A 20,204-nucleotide genomic window follows, 5' to 3' on the forward strand; every position below is an offset into this window, starting at 1 on the left:
TCTATCTATCTATCTATCTATCTATCTATCTATCTATCTATCTATCTATCTATCTATCTATCTATGAGACAGTGGAACTCACTCTGTAGGCCAGACTGGCCTTGAACTCAAGAGAATCACCTGCCTCTGCTGGGATTAAAGGTGTGCTGCATCACTTTAAGAGACTAATGGTATTTATTGTGCTGACTCACTGGAGACAAATTCCACTAGGATGCTTTACAGGCTAGCTGTACATAATACATATTCCACACACATTAAGAATAGATGCTGTCACGTGGGAGGGCATGCTCTTAATCCCAACACTTGAGAGGCAGAGGCAAACTAATCTTTTTGAGTTTCAGGCTAGTCTAGTCTACAGAAAAATTTCAAGGACAGCCAGTGCTACACATATAAATACTCCCCCAAATGGATCTACACCTCCAAGACACAGCATCCACACATTTGCTAGAGTTCAAACTTCTTCAGAGGACATGAGTCCTCTTTTTCACTAGTCTTTGTTCCATGGCCTGTTAAAACACAGATCAAGAATAAAGTTCTGTGAGAATTCTGAGTGCTTGTGAGAAAACTTGTAACCTCATTTAAAAAGAGAATTGTTCCTGGAATGTGTTTTCTTATTTCTCCCAAGTATAACAGATAGGAATAAGATTACTTTAGATTATCCATTACAACTGGCTATATTTGTTGTTTATATGTCTCTATAGAAAAGCATATTGGGTCTTGTCCTTGTGATTGTATACTTCACTCAGGTGACTCTCCTCCTCCTCCTCTTCTTCTTCTTCCTTCTTCCTTTTCCTCCTCCTCCTTCTGGATTTCTGAAACAGGGTTTCTCTGTGTAGCCTTTGCTGTCCTAGAACTCTCTCTGTAGATCAGGCTAGCCTCAAACTATAGAGATCTACCTGCCTGTGCCTCCCAAGTGTTGGAATCAAAGGTATGTGCCACCATCACCGAGCTCAGGTAACTCTTCTTAACCCTCAGAGTATAAATTGTCTGATGCTCTTATAAGATAAAGTATTTTGCATGAGACTTCAGTTGGTTTTGTTTTTAGGACCCATTCCCCCAGATTCATGCCATCAACTAGAGCAATAAACATTTTGCATGACTGAACAAACACTGAATTCTCAAAAACTTTGTAATCAAGTTAGTCTTGCAATTACTACCATATTATGAATAATTTAACATTATTGGTGACCTTTGAGTTAATGATGCTTACTTATATCCGAGAAGGGGACTGCTTCACTTTGGATCCCTTTTACTGAAAGTTAAAACTAAAAGTATCCCACTCATTTCCTCCTACATAGTTTTGTACTCTGTATCTCAACTAGTGGAAATTTATAATGTATTCTGATAAGCCATGTATTTCAACAGATGTCTCATTTTTTCTCTAGTTAAAGTAAAAACAAAAATTCAACCAAGAATGAACACACTGTCCTCATTTAAGCACATATGAAGAGTTAAATATTGTGAAATGTGCAATCAGTTTTACTAAATTCTAAACCTTCAGAAAAAGGGCTGCAATTAGTGTTACATTAGAATTGCCACAGCTAAGCACTAGGAATTTATAAAGCACTAGGAAGACTTTAAGTACACACTTAACATGCAGTTAGTGTAATGCACAGAAATTAAAATTACAATTAAGGTGTCATATAGTAAGTGAACAGCTTTAATGTTCTGTCTAGTGACAGAGCTAATAGCTAGTTTATGATGAATGCAGTGAACAAAAAGGATATTCTCTATGACCAGTCTTAATCTATGACTAGGACTTTGCAAAGGCAATATACAACTGTTCTTGGTTATAGAAACATTATATAAAAGAGACCAAAAAGAACAGCTGTATTTGAGATCACACAAGACTCTGCACATTTTTCACTGTGGCAGCCAATCAGAAATCTTGCTGACATACAAACTTGTACAGAACAAATGATCCTGTTTAGAGTAATCCCTCTTTAATGTCTTACACAGGCCTACTTTCGTATTTTGAAGAGTAGGTCACTTCCATTTAAAACCCAAAAAGAGAAAACTCAAGCTTGATAACTTGATAAAATAAATATATTATACCAACAGAAGAGGTTGAGTGGCAGATAATCCCTATGAAATCAGCTTGGTGAGTTTTCTATACCTTTGAGGTCACCCTTGAGTCACTCCAGAAAATGAACACTGTTTTAGTTGTGGTTGTCACTGCTAGTTTGGTACTTCACTCTATTCCCCAGTAACAGGAGATACTGCACCCTTTGCTGGTTCAAATGTCCCATCAATCCATGATTCTGGGAAACTCCTCACACAGGACTGAAATGAATGTCACCTGGGACTACCTGCTTTTCTGATTCTATTTTATTATGAGACTATATCTGGGCTAGCTTACTGGGAGGCACAGGAAGCAGTTTTGAGTTAACTGAAGCCAAGTCGAGTACAGATGAGCCAACTTCAAGACCTGTAAGCAAATTGAATGTTCCCTTTGTAGCAGGTAAATGGAAATGTGCATTCATTTGTTCTGTGTTCCTTAAGGGAATCCTTTACCCTGCCTTTTTTTCACTGGTTAGTAAAATGAAGAAGGTAACTTCACTCTATACTGAAGGGACTGAAATTATTAAAGGTCTAGGAGTGGGAGCCACACCTTAGCTAGTGCTGGAGATGTCCTAATGATACCTTCTCTTCAGTGTTATTGCCATAAAGGTGCTCAGCTATAAAAGAAGGCCCTGAAAAGCCTGGGCCACAAAATGTCTTGAGAGATTCCCGAATAACATGTTTTTTTTTTGTTTTTTTCTGCTTTTGATTTTTTGAGATGGAGTTTTCCCCATAACCTAAATTGCAATCATCTTGCCTCAGCCTGTTATGTGATAGACTTTTCCTAGGAAGATACAACAGGCACACATAGTGCAAACACCACACCAACACCCATCATGTAAACTCGTATCATGTCCATACATAAATGTATACACCATACACACCTATTTATCCTAGAAAGGGAATTCATAACCGACCAATGTGTACAACTTGGTGAACCAATGAATTTTTGTTGTTTTTAAGAGGAGTATGGGTGAGGGTTATTTATAAGGTAGAGGGATGACTTTAAAACAACAGTATTATAAAAAAGCTGCAGACCTGGAGCTCTGCACAGCTTTCAGGCAGATAGTCTTGAGATGCTCTCCTTTGTATCTTGTTTTGTCAAAGTCTACTTACCAAGCAGCTCTTTACCCATGAAGCTGTTAAGAAGCCCTTGGGAATCTTCCCAGTTTCTGCTTTTACAGACATGTGACCCTCTGCTTACCTCTGGAGTTTCATGAGCAGCCCTCTCTGTCCAAGAGCGGTGTTTCAACTTAGAGGAAATGGACAAACAACATTCTCCCAAATACTAAAATTAGGTTTATGCACCACCACACCTGCCCTAAAGTTCATTATCTAGTTGATTAAACCTGGACAAGAAGCCAAGACAGAAGACCCGACAGAAGAAAACAGATTTTAATTTTTAAATACTAATACATTTCCAGGCTGTTTTGCAAAGAAAAATCATGTTACATTAGTTTAAAACTATGCATTAAGTATATTTCTTTAAACTCTAATTTTTACAAACACATAATGAAAGAAATATATATTTTATAAATATCTATTCAGAATAGGAATTATGAAGTGTTTAAAATATCAGGCCCAGATTTTTCCTCTGTAAATATATAAAATTCCCATATATTTCATATGAATTCCTCTTTAAGAGAAAAAAAAATTTCCTCTTATAAAGGCCAACTCAGTTTTCAGACACAATCAAAAGTAATAATATAAAAAAATGGAAAAGTTCTGTACAAGGGAATACAGATAGCACACAGGTAAATCCCATACCATACATGCCATTTGTGTTTTAAAAATGTTTTATAAAAACTGCCACTTAAAACAAATGTGAGAGCCTTTCTCTAACTGTGGAAAACACATAAATTATCACCCTCCCTCTTGGGTGATAAGGTTTCCACTGAAGGAGCTGGGGGAGAGAAGCCTCCATATATGTTCCCTGAGGAGGGACCTGAGCCACAGGGGAAGAACCCCTCTTTTCTGGCAGGAGTTTTACCTAGTAGGCCATTCACGTTGTTTCCCTTCACTTAGGAATATTCATTTCGGTCAAACAAATGACTGAGGGAGTGTTCGGATTACAGAAGCAACTAATAGGTTTCTTCCTGGTTGTTTGGTAACCAAACTCTAGAAGCCTGATTTTATTACCAATGACAGTGAAGCACCCAACCACTTGTTCCATTGCATACCCCAAGGCTGTCCCTTTGTCTTCCCTCTTCTGGTCTGAGCTGCTTTATGTCTGTCTGCAGCAGGTTATTAACTACTGTCTCTTCTGACACTTCTTCTGGAAAGAACTCTTCAGGAAAGTACGATACACAGGGTCATCCACATACTCATTCTTAAGCCTGGAGCTCAGCACTCTTTGCCTCTTCCTCTCCCCTTGGATTATATCTGTCCCATAAAATGTGTCTTCAAATCGCATGTCGGAGGCTGTGGACTAAATGCAGAAGGATATTTTATTGTGTACAGAAACACTATACACAGATCTGATTCTGTCAGCTGAGGTGGGGGACTGAGGGTGGGCTCTATGACAGGGTAGAAGGAAACTACTCAGAGTCTTATTCTTTCCCAACAGGTAGTTCTCACCCATGCCATCTGGCAGGGATGTGTGGCTACATTTAGTCCTAATTTCTTTACCCTCAGGGAGCTTTTCCAAACAAAAGCAAAATTAAAGTCTTCTCATTTTGAGTCTGATGTAAATAAAAACTCCTAAAAGAAGCTATGTCTGTAGAGATTGACTGACTAATTAGAATGTGAGTAAGTACTGTGGAAAGATTAAAATGCTGCAGCCCTAAATTGGGCTTGTTGGTACATGACTTTAATTCCAGCCCTGGGGAGCCAGAGGCAAGTATATCTGTGAATTCAAGGCCAGCCTTGTCTATACAGAGAAACCCTGTCAAAAAAAAGGGGGGGGAAGCTATAGACTTAAAGGCTAATCACTAGCTCTAGCCCCTCAGAACAGCCTCTATGTCTTGCCCACTTCTGTGTTAGAAGTAACATCTTGTTACTCACAGATAAAAACTTTTTGGAATCTATTACCTTATTGGATTACTGCTCCCACCAACCCCAAAACTAACAATGTCATCAAATAACATCTTGGGCCTTTAGCAAAGCTTCCCCAATCTCACTATAGCTACCTCTCATATGCCCACTAATATATTTTAAACTTGCTTATGACTTTTTTGAACCTCATGAATCTGCTTCCATGTTTAAACATGTAATTTTGGTTTTCCTAACTCCATCTTCCTAAGTCCTGGTCATGCCAGTTGGTTCCAGATAAATCTGTCTGTTACTTACTTTAGAATGGGAGCTGCAGGTTTTTACAACACTTTCTTAGTCTCCGTCTACACTTGGCTTCTGCCCAAACAAGGGGGGTGGAAGTAGGGTCAAAAGTCATTCTTAACTCATTCTGAATCATATTTTTCTTTGTTCCTGTCACTCTTCTCCATGATACTAGTGTGGTTAACTCCCTAGTTCCTAAGTCCTGTAGCAGTTTTCTGTTGCTTAACTATTTCATTAGCTACCAGTTTTCCCACTTTTGATGTTTCAGTACTTCACTGTCTTAGCTACCTGTTCAACTTTAGTGCTACTGATACATATTCTTGGCTTCAATATCTGCACCTACTCAAAGGATGGCAACTGGATTTCTCACTCCAGCTCAGATCTCTTGGAGAAATACCTGCATGTACCTTTACCAATTGGCACCTCAGATTGTCTGCTTCAGATGCTCTCCAAATTATCATGTATAAAATGGCACTCAAAGGCTTCTTCCTCCATCACTGCCCTTCTTAAATTCCTAAATGCCAATACCATGCTCATCTATACAGTCCTATTTCACATACATGGAGGGCTCCTCACAGGGTGGGAATAAGAGGAAATCCACAGTACCATTGACTTCTGACAGATGACTGTATAGATGTCAAAAGTTCAATGGTACTGTGGATTTCCTCTTATTCCCACCTTGTCAGGAGCCCTCCATATATGTGAAATAGTCATGATCCTGTATGCAGGGTCTCCCACTTCTCTTTTTGAACCACTGCAATAAATGTAGTAGCCCCAATCTATCTCCCATTAAACCACTATGAAAAAAAAAAAGCTCTTTAGAAACACTCTAATTAAATAATTACAGAGGGCTACATGTACCTGTTGATAATCTTTTCATGTTCTACCCACCCTCAAGATGGTCTGCACATTTCTAGGGCCAAACTTTTACAACCTAACACATCCTACTTCTTTCTCTGAGTAGATCAACCTCATTTCAGGGATTTACGCTTTCTGTATGGGGCAGTTTTTCTTCCATGGAAGAGTTCCTATCATAGGAAAGCTAGAGTTTCCTAGGAGCCCTGAATGTGAATGCAGTAATAGGCAATGCATCAGATGTTTCTTAAGGTAAAAGAGATTAGAAACTATAAATCAAATGATGAATGTCCCAACACTAAGGAACAGGCATGGAACTCAGCTACTGTTCAGTAAGTGATTCCTGAAAAGTGCAGGCTATTGCTAAGATTCTCAGGTAAAAACCAAATTTAGAGTTGACACTAACACCAGTTTTGATTCCAGATTCCCTACTATTCTGAATCTAGAATATGTTCTCCACTGGTTTAAGTAAGGTATGTGACTTCTAATGACAGCAACAAATTGTGTATCTCAGGTTGGTGGCAAAGTAGAGAGACTCCTACTCTTAGGAGTCTTTTGAAAACACATGGTCCATTGTGAAGAAGAAAAAAACAAGGAAGCAGACACAAAGAAGCCTGGAAATTGAAATGCTTCACGTTGGCAGATGCACATATTTTCTGCCCATCAGCTCATAAGACAGTTATACCGGGTGCCATGCTACTCCCTGGGTTCCCTAGAAAATGCCATATTTTACTTGGGAAGGAAACTTAGAAACTGTGAGTTGGTTGGTTCTCTCTGTCATCAGAAAAAAACATTTTGTTTCGGTAACTCTTAGAAAGCACTTCCTCTGGCTTATATTGCACTTTTATAAGTGATAAGTTATCAAGGGAGGAAATAAAACATCTATGAAAAATGTTGCCACTGTGCAAAAATAGCAGAAACCAGCCTCTTAAACACAATAATAAAGTCAATTTATCAGGAGCGCTACTTAATTATGCAATGGTTGCCAAGGTTATTCTGAGACAATAAAAGGTAATGGAGCTGTTTCTGAAGAACATACAAAAGAACCCAGCACAGCCATTAGGTAGTCCACTGACTCTCTAACAACATTTCTCCTCAAGCCAGAATAATTCAAGGGAGGCAAAGTCACTAAAAACATAAAGCTTCAATAGTAAGTGCTGCTTATCAATCTTCCTCAAACTGAAAAAAAAATCTCTGCATAAAATGTCTATTAATGAGCTTTCCAATTAGATTTGTCTCCCCTGATGGAAAAGTATGAGACAACCTACCAGCAAGCTACACCCACCTGAAGGCAGTTTACTGACTGAAGGTTGTAGCAGTAACAAAGGTGGCAAGAACTGCAGTTCCAAGACTATTTCCTACTGGGCTCAGCTGCAGGGCATGGACTTCATTCAATGTATTTTACTTCACTGTTTAAGTTAAAGCTGTCTCCGAGAAGTCAGGCATGTGGCAAGGGGCATGAGGAGGACCATGAATTCAAAGAAACCCTTAGCCTAATAGTGAGTTAAAGGCCAGCCTAGCTTACATATGGATTTGTTTCAAAACAAAACAACACACACATACAAACAAACAAACAAACAAACAAAACAAACCTTGGGTTGAGGGAAGTATTCTCTGATAATTAACACACAGCACAAAATGACACAAACTTTGTTCAAATAAAAATACCCAAGAAGGCATCCTGGAATCAAGACCATGTTTCTATGGAATAAAGAGTCTGTGTGTTTAGAGAAGAAAGAGAACTCTTAAGAAACATAAATATGAAATCTCTAAGAATCAATTTGGCAGTGTGCACAGCAGCTACATACATCAAAAAATCAAGAGACTTTCAAAAGGCTTCCTACTCTATTTCCCTAATATTTAGGGGCTAATAAAAGTTAGAGAACAGCAAAACAAAGTGAAGCGAGTAGAAGGGGGCTCAGGGGAGATATGGATACATAGTGAGGGGCAGTAACCTCTAACATTTTCAGGTTTTCTTGAGAGACTTAAGTATCTTTTAAGAAAGATTTGTTTTTATTTTATGTGTATGAGTGTTCTGCTTTCATATGTGTACAATGACTGTAGAGTAAAACAGAGGGTGTTGGATACACTGGAACTGGAATTATCCATAATTGTAAGCTACTATGTGATTATGAGTACACAAAACCAAACCTATGTCCTCTGAAAGAGCAGGATGAGCTTTTAACAGTAGTGCCATCCTCTAGCTCCAGGTTTCAAGATTTTAAAACACTGACAAGTTATGCAGACTTCAGGAGAATTTGTCTACAACAAGTACACTTAATTTTGTCTTTGCTTATAGTTATTATCTAGTTGTAGAGGAGTTTTAATCCAGCAACATGGCTGCTCTGATCACATCTAAAGACCTTCTATGTAGGTCTGTGTGATCTCACTGGAATGCAGACATGTCCTTAATACATGCCTTTTATCCCAAACAATGAAGGTAAAGTTAGTTTGTAGGAGGAAACACCTATGTATAAAAGTGATGTCTAACTGAGTGGCAGACAAAGTGACTAAGCAGAGAAAGATATGACAGAATAGAGTATGCCCAACTCTCATCGGAACAGACAGGAATGAGAGGCAACTTAAGAGAGCATCACAGAGAGAGGGAGCTGAATCAATTCTTTCAGTTCTGGCAGTTCCAATGAAGTGAGTCAGTTGAGAGTCAGTGCAGTAGAGTTGAATTTAGAGGCAGCTTTACAGTTGTACAGAGACAGGTTGCAGAGAGAACAAGCTAGACACAGGTAAAGACAGAACAAGCCAGAGAAGAAGGAGCCAGAATATTAGAACAGATTGCCAAATTTAATATAAGTCCAAGCAGTGCTGACTGACAGAAGCCAAACTGAATCAATCACCTTGGAGAGGAGTTTTGAGCCAGAACAGCTGAGTTGAACCAGAGCTCAGAAAGAGCTAGAAAAAGTGTGCTTATTCAGCATTAAGTTTGAGAGGCTGAAAGCATTCTAGGGCTCAAGTAGATTGTACGGAGGCTAGAAGCTTCCAGGACTAGGCCTACATTAGCAGATGGAGGCAGTAAGCCTCTGAGACAACAATTACATCTAGAGTATAAAAGTTATATTTATTTCTGGTGGCTAACCTATTCATTGATTTGTTGTTGTTTTTAATTAAAATATCCTCAAGTGCATGTGCAGATTTTCTGAATATCTCATATCTCACTGGGATATGATAGCAATACTGACACTATCTCTTCTCCTTTACTTTTAAAGTCCTTCCTTTGGAGGTGCAGCTGAGAGAGAGTTGTAAAAAGTAAACCATATAAACACTGCATTTTCCTGTTTCTGTCTAAGTTATGACTTGTATCCATCAGATTACAACAAGGGAAAAGTTACTTTGGCTTTCTTCAAAATGAACCAAAAGCCCACAGTTTTCTTTTTCTGGGCTTGGGAAGGCATAGAGAATAAGGACTTTACTGAAGGTCCCTAAGTAGCACTTGTCATTAACACTTACAAAACGAGCCTTTACTCTCTTGGGTAACTCTTCATCTAAAGTGTATATGTCTTCTCTCTTCATTGCTATCTGGGATCCATCTTCAAATTCAACCTAAAGAAAATAAGACATTGTGATATGTAGTAAAAACAAAGGAGTACTGAACATTTCTCAAGAGTTCCAATTAACCACGTGTGTGTGGCGGGGGTAGGAGGGGATAAAGGAATGTAACAGAGCAAAAATAGAATCAGGGAAGTTAGAAAAATATTTTCTTACTCAACTAAGATCAATGCAGGTTGAAAAACAGTTAAGACTGTTGAACAGGAAAGACTTGAAATATGAACTATAAAATCTTTATCCCCCTAAAACCAAGAAAAATGAGGGCTGATTATGTGTCAAATCCAGCATTAAGATGGGCTTGTTGGTACCATGTCTTACAAAGAGAAATTATCACCTGAAAGAAGAGACAGCCTACAAAAATGAGAGAAAGCATTTGAGACCTGTATACCAGATGGAAATATTCAGAATACCTAAAGAACTATAAAATTTAAACAACAAAACAAACAAAACCAAAATCAAACCACCCCCTCATCAGTAAATGAGACTGAAGTGAACAGACTATTTTCAAAAGAAATGCAAATGCTCAGTATATTCTTGAGAAATTGTTCAATATTCTGAGCTATCAGGGAAATGCAAATTAAAGCTGGTCTGAGATTCTTGGTCTAGTTAGAATGGCTTGTATCAAACAAACAAAGAACAAATGCTAGCGAGGATGTACAAAAAGCAGGAATCTTATACATATCTAGTAGAACTCTCAACTGGTACAGCCACTGTGGAAATCAGTACAGAGGCTCCTTATAAAACTAAAAACAGAACTACCATATGATTTTATGAGTATTATTCCTGGGTTTATCTCTGAAGACTAAGTCAACATACCACAAAGATAGTTACACAACCATGTTTATTTCTTTACTTTTTCAAAGTAAAAATAGCAATAGCAAAGAAACGGAACTATACTATATTTCAAACAGGAAACAAGGAAAATGTGGCAAACACATGAAAAGGAATTTATTCAATTATAAACAAAATAAAATTATGCCATTTGAAGAAGAATGGATGAAACTGAACATTATTGTGTTAAGCAAAGAAACCCAGACTCTTAAAGACAAATATTTCATATTTTCTTTCATTCGTAGAATCCAGATTTAATTTTATTTATGTGTGACGTGTGTGTGTATGAGTGTGTGGTGATAAAAGTTGAAATGAAACCATGAGAGGTAAAGATGATATCTTAAGGAAATGGGGGAGAAAGGACAATGGAATTCACATAAAACCAGAAGGGAGTTATTTGGGGGATAAAAGGGACAAGAAAATGGAAGACAGGGATGGAGGAGCAAAATTTAAGAACAAAGTATATTGACATTTTCATAAATAGAATAAAGATACCCATTATTTTGTATGTTAACTTTAAAAAGTAATTTAAAAACAGAAGTTAAAAGAGTTAATGTTCTTTGAAAACTTGATTTTTTTTTTTTTTAATCTAGGAAGACTACACAAGAACAAAAAGCACCATGTCTTCTTCAGAGTTGAGACACTCTGCCTGAGTACTCCACTGGTGCTCATTCTCTGCATATTTTAAAGTTGCAAGTCTCTGTTATCTGTTACATACTGCAAGAAGTAACTTCTCTGATGAGAAGGATTCATGTTCTGCTTGATTGGCATAGCAATATGCCATCAGGAGTCATTTCATTACTATGTTCCTTTAGTAGAATAATAGTAGCAGCTTTTCCCCTGGGCCTATGACCTATCTAGTCTCAAGTTTTGGCCACTTTAGCAGTGTCAGATATGTGTTCCATCTCATGGAACAGGCCTTAAATCCAATTAAAAGTGGTCAGTTACTCCTCTAACATTTGTGCCATTATTATACCATAATATCTTGCAGGCAGATTGCTGTTCTAAATCACAGGGTTTGCAGCTGGATGATATTTATGATTATTTTTTCCTCTGATAGTGTGCAGAGTACCTTCCAGTATCATGAAGACTATCATGAAGCTTCTAGTTAGGCACCAGCTCAATTTCTTCATCTTCAACAATAGGGTCTTACCATTAGGTTGTAGAAAAAAAGCATTAGCCTTGAATATACCTGCGATGTTTTATGTTTGTGTTTGTGTGTATGTGTGTGTATGGGTCTCCGCCAATGACTCGGCAAGATGTAAGCAATTCATAGCACTGGAGGTTTTAAGATATTTATAGTTAGAGTACTGTCTCTTGCTCTCTCTTTCTATACTTACATATAGATATTTCTACAGTAGGTTTACATATAGCTTTTTAAAAGGCCTTCTCCCTATATTTCCTCCCTTAACCTGCCCTCCATACTTACCTCTCTAATTCTATTTCCTCTGTTATCTCTTTAGAGCATATAATCTCATACCTTGAGATCCTCTCCTTCCCCCTGGATCCTTACTAGGAACATAAACTCTGTGGTTATTGGAAACCACCCCCCCCCCCAAATACCAATTAGTTGGTACATCCACATATGAGAAAACATGCTATATTTGTCTTTTGGGCTCTAGGTATTCACCCAAAATTTGGAATAATTGTTTCTAGCTTCATCCACTTACCTACTTTTTTTTTTTTTGGGGGGGGGGAAGGGGGGGGGTCCTGGCTGATCTTCCTATTAGTGAATGTGGGATTTTGAAGTTATCCATTATTGCTGTGTTAGGGTTCATATATGATTTTACCTCTATGTTATTTTAACTATCTACTGTTTCTTTTAGGAACTTAGGTACCCTTGGTTTGGTATATAAATGTTTAGAATTGTAAACTGTAGTATCCTCTTGGTAGATTTTTCCTTTGATGAATACAAAACATTCTTTCCTAACTCTTCAGTTTTTGTTTCAATTCTATTTTGTTCTTTTGGCTTCATGGCTATGGCACACCATGGGGATTTCTCTGATAATGCCTCCTGGGAGTTTTAAAATAGATGGGCATTTATCTAGCATTGGTTATCTCTTGCCATAATTCAAAGACTACATATGCTTTCAAATTTTTATTTCAGTTCTTTCTTTCTTGTACCCTGGGGATTCTTAGGTTTGGTCCTCTGAACAATGGCAGGATTCTTGAAAGTCAGGGTAATGTTCCTTTCTTCTCTTTTTCTTGTTTATTTTATTTTACACAGGACTGAATGTCATATTGACTTAACTTTGTCCTCCATTCTTGCTATTCATTATTTTGCTTGGTTTTGCCTGTTGATCATCTACATAATATTTTGATTGGCTCACTTATTTCTTGCATTTCTGCTTGACTCCTTTTTTCTTGAGGTTTCCTTCCCAATTGCTGACCCGTTTCCACTTTAAGATTCTTATATAGGTCCTGAATTGGTTTTCTTAAGTTCTCTACTTGGCCACTGATTCTTTTTAGAAATAGCATCCTGAGGCTCTCTCTGACATGAACTCAGTGGATGGTTCTTTGATGACCTCCCCCTGGGGGGTGCAGCCTTGCCAGGCCACAGAGAAGAAAGATGCAGCCAGCTCTGATGAGACTTGCTGAAAGGCTAGGGTCAGATAGAAGGGTCCTCCCTTATCAGTGGACTAGGGAAGGGGCATAGGCAGAGGAGAGAGAGGGTGGATGGGATTGGGAGGAGAGGAGGGAGGGAGCTACTACAGGATACAAAGTGAATAAATTGTAATAAATAAATAAATAAACAAACAAACAAATGAAAAAGAAGTAGTGCCCTGAAATCTTTCTAGTGTTTCAGCTATCCCATTATCCACTATTTTTGACATTGGTGTATTTTAAGATGTCATAGTGGCTTATTTTGATGTTGTTGCATTTTTTTATCTGCCAGGATGGATGTGTCCTCTAGTCTTCATTTTCTTGTTCTTTCTCTGTTCTCTTTGTTTCATGTATGCCTTCATAGTGAACTGTGTTTGTTTGGGCTTATGTTCCTCTCTACTATTTGGGAGATGCCAGACTACAGTTAAGAGGGGGGGGGGGGGGAAAGGAATGTTTAGCAATCCCAGGCAGAAAAGGACAACTATGTACTTTACTTATGTCTAATAAGGTTCTGAAACAGAAACAATAGGGTAATTTGCCACTGTGTGTTCTTATCAAATCCCAACTGATTACTTTTATTTGGTAGTGTTCTTGTCTGAGAATACTTGCATCTGCAGGTGAGCTGGGTCAGGTTTACTGACTTGTTAAGTTCTCCAGCAATTGCTCTTCTAGGCAGTAGCAGTGACTATACTTTTTATATATCCTTTAGGCTACTCATTCTAGGTACTGGTTACAGGATCCTGTGCAGCACTTCTGCCAGTTTCCATGGCCAGCATACCCTCAGCCACCACTCCAATACATGTTAAAAAGCTTTAATAACTATTATTATTTTCCAAACTCAAATATGCCTCTACTTCATGGCATGTAAACCTCACAAGTATGTGAAAATACAATATATTTCAAAAGAAAAATGTTTTGAACTCTTTTATTATATTAGTAAAATAGCAGCAAATAATTTTGTAGTTTTTTTTTTTTTCTAATTATAAGACCTTTCAAAAGAAAAAATTCCATGATAAGCCCATGATCCTGGCTGAGCTGAAACCGGGATAGTAGGTTCAGCAATATTTCAACAATTGTTTTTGTACAAGACAACACAAGTGGTGGAATAAGTAGACATTTGATATATTCCAATTCTTAAATCCCTTAAGACTTAGAACATCCAGCTTTTCTGATACTCTGTATTTTTCACTTTTAATAAAGTGGTACTACAAAAGTCAAAAGATGAGTCAAATTATGCAGTGGCTCTATGTTACAAATAAAACAGAGATAGAAGCACAAATTAAACATGTTGTTTTCATTTACATCCATGTACTACTAATATAAGATGAAGCTGCAAAATAGGGTGGAATCAGGCTGTGGTTACAAATTACTTTGCTGCTATTGCCTGGAAGTCTGAGAATAAATATAGGGTTCTTTTTGGCCTTATCCTATTTACAAATGGTTCCATTACCATTAAATTAGGCAAAGGTATCTTCTCATTTACACATTTGATCGCACAGCTTTAACTACCTGTGCTACCTTCTTTTGTTTTAAATTACCTGAAATTTTTAAGAGAAAAAGACAGCTAACTAAACAACAACAAAAACAACACTGGCTGTCCTAATTTGTCTAAGTCTCATGTATTCAGAGGCAAAACTTTACTACAAGCATGCACAACTGTTTCCTTTAATTAGGGCAGAGAAAAGAGTACTTTCTGACTCTTCCTTTTACCAGTGTTATACTCTTAGAAACTATAATAATTATGTTCTTTTGCATAAAATACTTAAAATTGGTTCACTGAGTCATCCCGTCCCCTTATTTGTAGACTGGAAGTCATAAAGCCTATTTTGCAAGATTACTGTGAGAAACAAACACACACACACACATGAACACAAACACTAACAAACGTATATAATCACACAAACAGAAACAGACATATACATACACAGACACAAATATGGACAGACACACACACACAGAGATGCTCCCAGACAAAAAGGTACACACAGATACACACACAGCCATACTCACACATTGTCAAAAATATACATACACACAGAGCCACATACATATACACAGATACACACACACAGAAATGTAAACACACACATACAAATTTACACAGATTTAGCATATTTTGCACTGTGTATCCAGTATTTGTCTTTATGCACTTTAATGAATGTCTTGCTTATTCTATGGTGAAACTGAAAGACAGAAAGCACAAAGTGATCTCAAAGGGCCATTTGGTTTAATGAGGAATTTTATACTACTTGAATTTAAAGAGATAACTTTAATACCAGCTTTGATTTTCATTGACTCTCTCTATATTCCTGCACTTTTATGTTTCTGGGCTAACACAGTGTTTACTAATTAACCTGCATTTTAACATGTGGTACTTTTATGGAGCAACCAGCTTTGTTACATAGATTCATTAATACTCTTATTAAATGCGAAACTTTGTTTTTGTTGTTTTTAACTCACTGAGCCATTTCCCCAGTCGTCTTAATTTTTAAATTAAATTTCTATTTTTTTACATTAATTATATTTTATTCGCTTTGCATCCCAGCTCTAACCCCCTCCCTCACCCTCCCTCATCTCCTCCCATGTTCCTCTCCAAATCCAATAATAGGGGAGGTCCTCCTCCCCTTCCATCTGATCCTAGCTTATTAGGTCTCATCAGGACTGGTTGCACTGTCTTCCTTAGTGGCCTGGTAAGACTGCTCCTCCCTCAGGGGGTTAGTCAAAGACCCAGCTACTGAGTTTATGTCAGAGACAGTCCCTGTTTCCTTACTAGTGAGCCTACTTGGATACTGAGCTGCCATGGGCTGCATCTGAGCAGGGGTTCTAGGTTATATCCATGAATGGACCTTGGTCCTTTGTTGGAGTATCAAGTCTCAGAAATGACCCATGTGCCCAGCTATTTTGGTTCTGTTGCTCTCCTTGTAGAGCTCCTGTCCTCTCTAGGTCTTACTAACTAACTTTGTTTTTGAATGATATATTAATGCTTTTCGTAGGAATCTTCTAAATTATTCAGTCTACTTGTGAGGTTTATTTAATTTTGAACAAACTGATACAAAGATACTTTAATACTTATACCACTATACATAATCCTAAAATACATATGCAGAAAGATTGAAAATGACCAACAAACAGTCTGCACAAGTCACCTACTTGCTAACTTTTAGACTTGTTTGCCACAATAAAAACAAAACAGCAAAACAAAACAAGTTGGGAGGAGAAGTTTTATTATACTTCTACACCACTGTGCATTACTGAAGGAAACTAGGGCAGAACTAACGGCAGGAACTAAAACATGGACAGTGGAGGATCAGAGAATCACTGCTCACTGGTCTTCTCAGCCTGCTTTCTTCTATAACTCAGGAGTATCTGCAGCGATTGGCATGACCATAATGGGCTGGGACTCACAATCAACCACTTATTAAGAAAATGTACCATAGTTGCTTACAGGTCAGTCTTATGGAAGCATTTTCTCAATTGAGGATCCTCTTACCAGATAACTCTGGCTCTTGTAAACTTGACAAAAAATTAAACAGGATATCAACTCTCATAGAATTTCCTAAACGATGAAAAAATGTTCTCTTGCATGTTCTGAACTTCTTTGAGTATCTTTTACTTACACTATTTTCTGGTACCTTTGTCTTGCAATGTATTCTTCCAGTTAAGCGCTTGGCCCTTAGCAGCTTGTTAACTTTGTTTACTCAAACTGTTGTCTTATTATTCTTAAGCTGTTTGCAACTTATCAAGTCTAAATCTTCCTGTTTTGTTTCTTTCTTCTGTTTTTACTCTGTCATTTATACTAGAACGTTGATTTGTGACATGGTGTTATTGAAATCTGTTGCTTCTAATAAAAATGTTCAGTTTTAAAGTTCTCCAAGAAATATGAATGCACATGTGCTATCCATGTTGTTGTTCTCTCTTGTCCTTTTAACCCATCTTTTACTGCTGGTAAAAACAGAATAATTTCAGTTTAACTGCATATTCTTTAATATTAAAATCGGGTAGAATTCCCTGGTGAGCAGAATACCCTCTTGATAATTCCTAAACAAGTATTTCATTAAATTTTAGTAGACGACAACTCTAAGATTCTTAGAATACCTGTGCCAATGCTTCACTGATTTACGTTTAACTGAGATGCCTAGGTTATACTTCTCTACCACAAAGCAAGTCAGAGGCTGCTGGGTTGGACAGCCATCATAGAGCTACCACAAAAGTAATATGTAATACTGTATCTACTTGGCAAATGATACACTGATTCACTGATTCATTCATTCATTCATTCATTCATTCATTCATTCATTCACTCATTCTTGTAGTGCTGGTGATCAAATCCAGGGCATTGTACATGGAAAGCAAGTGTTCCACTGCTGAGCTATAATGCCTTAAGTTCCATGTTCTGGCTTAAAGAGAGATGAACCAACTCTCATAATGAAAACAGCCTGCTCTCTAGTAGTTGAACTACAATATAGTTAAGTTAATACTTAACAATCCATTTACCAGTTGTTAGTATTTCTCAGTTTCCTACCAGGCAACTAAACTGTAAGTTTAGTTGAAAACTTACAGTTTAGTTGCAATCCAGGCTGTTAGACATTGAAGTTTTGCCTCCTTTACACAAGAAAAGGCACCCTAAAATCATGGGGGGGGGGTGATCCACAGCACACTCATATTTTCTCCCTCTATTACTCATGTCCATCTCACCAAGCATCATAGAGAGAGCAGCACCCACCTGATACATGTAGGCAATATTTGATCCAAGATACTTTGCCCCATAAAGTTTACCATCAGGCCACTTGACTTGGATGACTTCTCCCTCAGCAGGAGGGCCCAGCTTCACACAGTTTCGGCTCTGTGGAATTAGTAGAAAAGTGTTTTAAAGCAGGTGCCTAACTGATTGCATTTGGAACTTAGTAAATGACGAACTCTTGGCAATTAGAAGGAGTAGCTGCCCTTGTGTTTTATGGATTATTATCTTGCTTGGGTACTCAGGAAAAAGATATGAGACAAAGGAGCACTTAAAGATTTAACCTACATTGTAAAGTTGCTAAGTAAACCCATAAGACAAGCAGGGAAACAAACAGACAAACCAAAACACCACCATCAACAACAACAACAACAAAGAAAAACATCAGCACTTACAATAGCTTTTTGACAAAGAATTATCCAGGCAGAAGCTCTAGTGATTCATAACACCTAATATTTCCTGTAGAAGCTTACAATTAACAAAGTGCTTTAGCATAGATACAATGCAGTCTTTAAAGTAGTCTGATTTTTTTACATAATATTTTTATGTATTCTTTGAGAATTTCATACATTGTAACTTTTTAAATCATATTCACCCCCATCTTTCTGGATCCATCTCCACCTTCCTGTTCATTCAATATAGATCTCTCTCTCTCTCTTTTATCACCCATGAAGTCAAAATTGTGTTGCCTAATTGTGTTGGGTGTCGAGGTTGCCTTAAAGTATGGTTGATCTATCAGGGGTCATGCCATTAAAGAAAACCATTTCTCCCATTACAGCAGCTATCAAATGTCAATACATACTGAGCTGGCAGTAGGACTACATGTCTACCTCCCTTAACACATGCTGTGACCATATGAAATGGCAGCCTCTTCCAAGGAGCTCCTTTGTTATAAATAGAGGTGAATGTCAGGTACGCTCTGAAAATACTGGGAGTAAGACACCTCAAACTCAAGAATTGAGAAAATTGATTCAGGCACAAGAGAAAATGCAAGGGATGGAAGGGACATGGCCAGTGGAGCAGATGAGACATGCTATGTCTCAGTTGCCCTAAAAGACCTGTGTTAGTTCTCAAACATGAATGCTCCTGCTGGTATCCCTTTAAGTGAGGTCTATTCAGGTATCTATCTACAAGAGATTTTTGAGGCCCCACAAACATTATAGAAAACTTTCTGTCTTCTGGTGTTTTGTTTCATGTCCCTCTCCACTAAGACAACTGTAAACAAACTGCTGGGGAAGTTTCATTCTGAAAGTTAACTTCTGCCAAGAGGATATATGTGTCAAATAGTAAATATACTCAGAGAGTTTATCACTCCAGATGACAGAAATGCACATTAGACAAATCAAGCTATAAAAGCTGCCTGAAAATATCATGTGGTTTAAATGAAAGACAGGGACATATCTGGTTTTAACTGGAAACACATTATATATTTCTTTTACTATTAATAAAAATTCTGCCTTAAAAAGGAATGGTCATTTTATTGTCAAGTTAGGACTAAGTATGAAAAGCCCAGATGTTCATTGTTCTACTTGGAGACTGGAAGAAAAATAAAAACTTTTCATGTTAAAAACAGATTAAAGTGGGGCTGGAGAGATGGCACAGAGGTGAAGAGGACTGTCTGCTCTTCCAGAAGTCCTGAGTTAAATTCCCAGCAACCACATGGCGGCTCAAAAACATGTATACTGGGATCTAATGTCCTCTTCTGGCATGCAGGTGTATATCCAAATAGAGTACTCACACACATAAAATAAATAAATAAGTAAACAAATAGATGAATAAATAAATAAATAAACCTTAAAAAATATTAAAGCAAATTTTGACTACAAGCTCTAGGAAAGATAATAAAAAACTTTTGAAAAGAAGGGGAAACATAAATAAGAATTCACAGAAAACCAACAAACAGCAAGAAAGATAATCAAAAGAGATCCAAGAAAACACAACACCAACAACATAACAAAAAGACATACATCATTCAATAATAGCTGAATATTAACTCTCTCAATTCTCAATAAAACCACAGACTAGAAACTGAATTAGAAAACAGTATCCATACTTTTTGCTTTCTCCAGAAACACATCTTACCACCAATGACAAATGACACTTTAGGTTTTGGAAAAGGGTATTCCAAACAAATGGAATTAAGAAACAATATCCAAGAAAACAAACTTAAAACAAAAACTAGTTAGAAGAGAGAAGGTGGAACAGCTTGGTCATTCTTAGTAAGGGAAAAACCCATGAACAGATTAAATTCTAAACTATATGTACCATAAAACAGGGCATC

At 37.4% G+C, this 20,204-nt stretch overlaps 1 protein-coding gene across 6 annotated transcripts in view; it reads right to left on the bottom strand.

Annotated features, from left to right (window-relative positions):
• Positions 1-20,204, bottom strand: part of Kdm4c (lysine demethylase 4C) — a 275,732-nt gene that overhangs the window by 69,779 nt on the left and 185,749 nt on the right. For 4 of the 6 annotated variants that reach the window (XM_055630109.1, XM_055630055.1, XM_055630088.1 and 1 more), the window contains 3 exons: positions 17,909-18,028; positions 9,652-9,744; positions 3,443-4,489 (listed from right to left, as the gene is read on the bottom strand). In XM_055630109.1, the coding sequence (XP_055486084.1) occupies positions 4,313-4,489; positions 9,652-9,744; positions 17,909-18,028 (390 nt within the window). In that variant the 3' untranslated portion in view covers positions 3,443-4,312. Of the gene's footprint in view, positions 1-3,442; positions 4,490-9,651; positions 9,745-17,090; positions 17,125-17,908; positions 18,029-20,204 lie in introns of those variants that run through there. The other 2 variants (XM_055630066.1, XM_055630098.1) reach the window with 2 other exon arrangements.

The sequence above is a fragment of the Psammomys obesus genome, unplaced genomic scaffold, assembly GCF_907164565.1.
Source record: "Psammomys obesus unplaced genomic scaffold, mPsaObe1.curated_primary_1811, whole genome shotgun sequence".
Classification (NCBI taxonomy): Eukaryota; Metazoa; Chordata; class Mammalia; order Rodentia; family Muridae; genus Psammomys; species Psammomys obesus.